The 342-nt window shown below is 63.2% G+C and overlaps 1 protein-coding gene across 1 annotated transcript in view; it reads left to right on the top strand.

Annotated features, from left to right (window-relative positions):
- Window positions 1-61: 61 nt before the first annotated feature.
- The window catches only part of LOC121347585 (latent-transforming growth factor beta-binding protein 4-like), a gene marked incomplete at both ends in the record, with an annotated part of 8635 nt that continues 8354 nt past the window's right edge, over window positions 62-342 (top strand). The window contains one exon of the mRNA XM_041426323.1: window positions 62-181. Coding sequence (XP_041282257.1) covers window positions 62-181 — 120 coding nt within the window. The remainder of the gene's footprint in view (window positions 182-342) is intronic.

The following is a 342-nucleotide window of genomic DNA, read 5'->3' as shown; positions in this document are numbered from 1 at the left end:
CAATGTCCCCAATGTCCCCGATGTCCTGGATATCCCCCCGATGTCCCCGATGTCCCCTCAGACATCGACGAGTGCGAGAACCACCTGGCGTGTCCCGGCCAGGAGTGCGTCAACACCGCGGGCTCCTTCCGCTGCCAGCCCTGCCCCGACGGCTTCCGGCTGCGCCAGGGGCGCTGCGCAGGTACCGCTGTCACCTGGGTGTCACCTGTGTCACCTGTGTGTCACCTGTGTGTCACCTCGGTGTCACCTGTGTCACCTCTGTGTCACCTCGGTGTCACCTGTCACCTCAGTGTCACCTGTGTGTCACCTGTGTCACCTGTGTGTCACCTGTGTCACCTGTGT

This window comes from Onychostruthus taczanowskii, unplaced genomic scaffold, assembly GCF_017590055.1.
Source record: "Onychostruthus taczanowskii isolate IOZ18803 unplaced genomic scaffold, ASM1759005v1 scaffold1127, whole genome shotgun sequence".
NCBI classification, from domain to species: Eukaryota; Metazoa; Chordata; class Aves; order Passeriformes; family Passeridae; genus Onychostruthus; species Onychostruthus taczanowskii.
The sequence above is the reverse complement of the archived record's forward strand: the minus strand, read 5'-3'. Positions and strand labels throughout refer to the sequence as shown.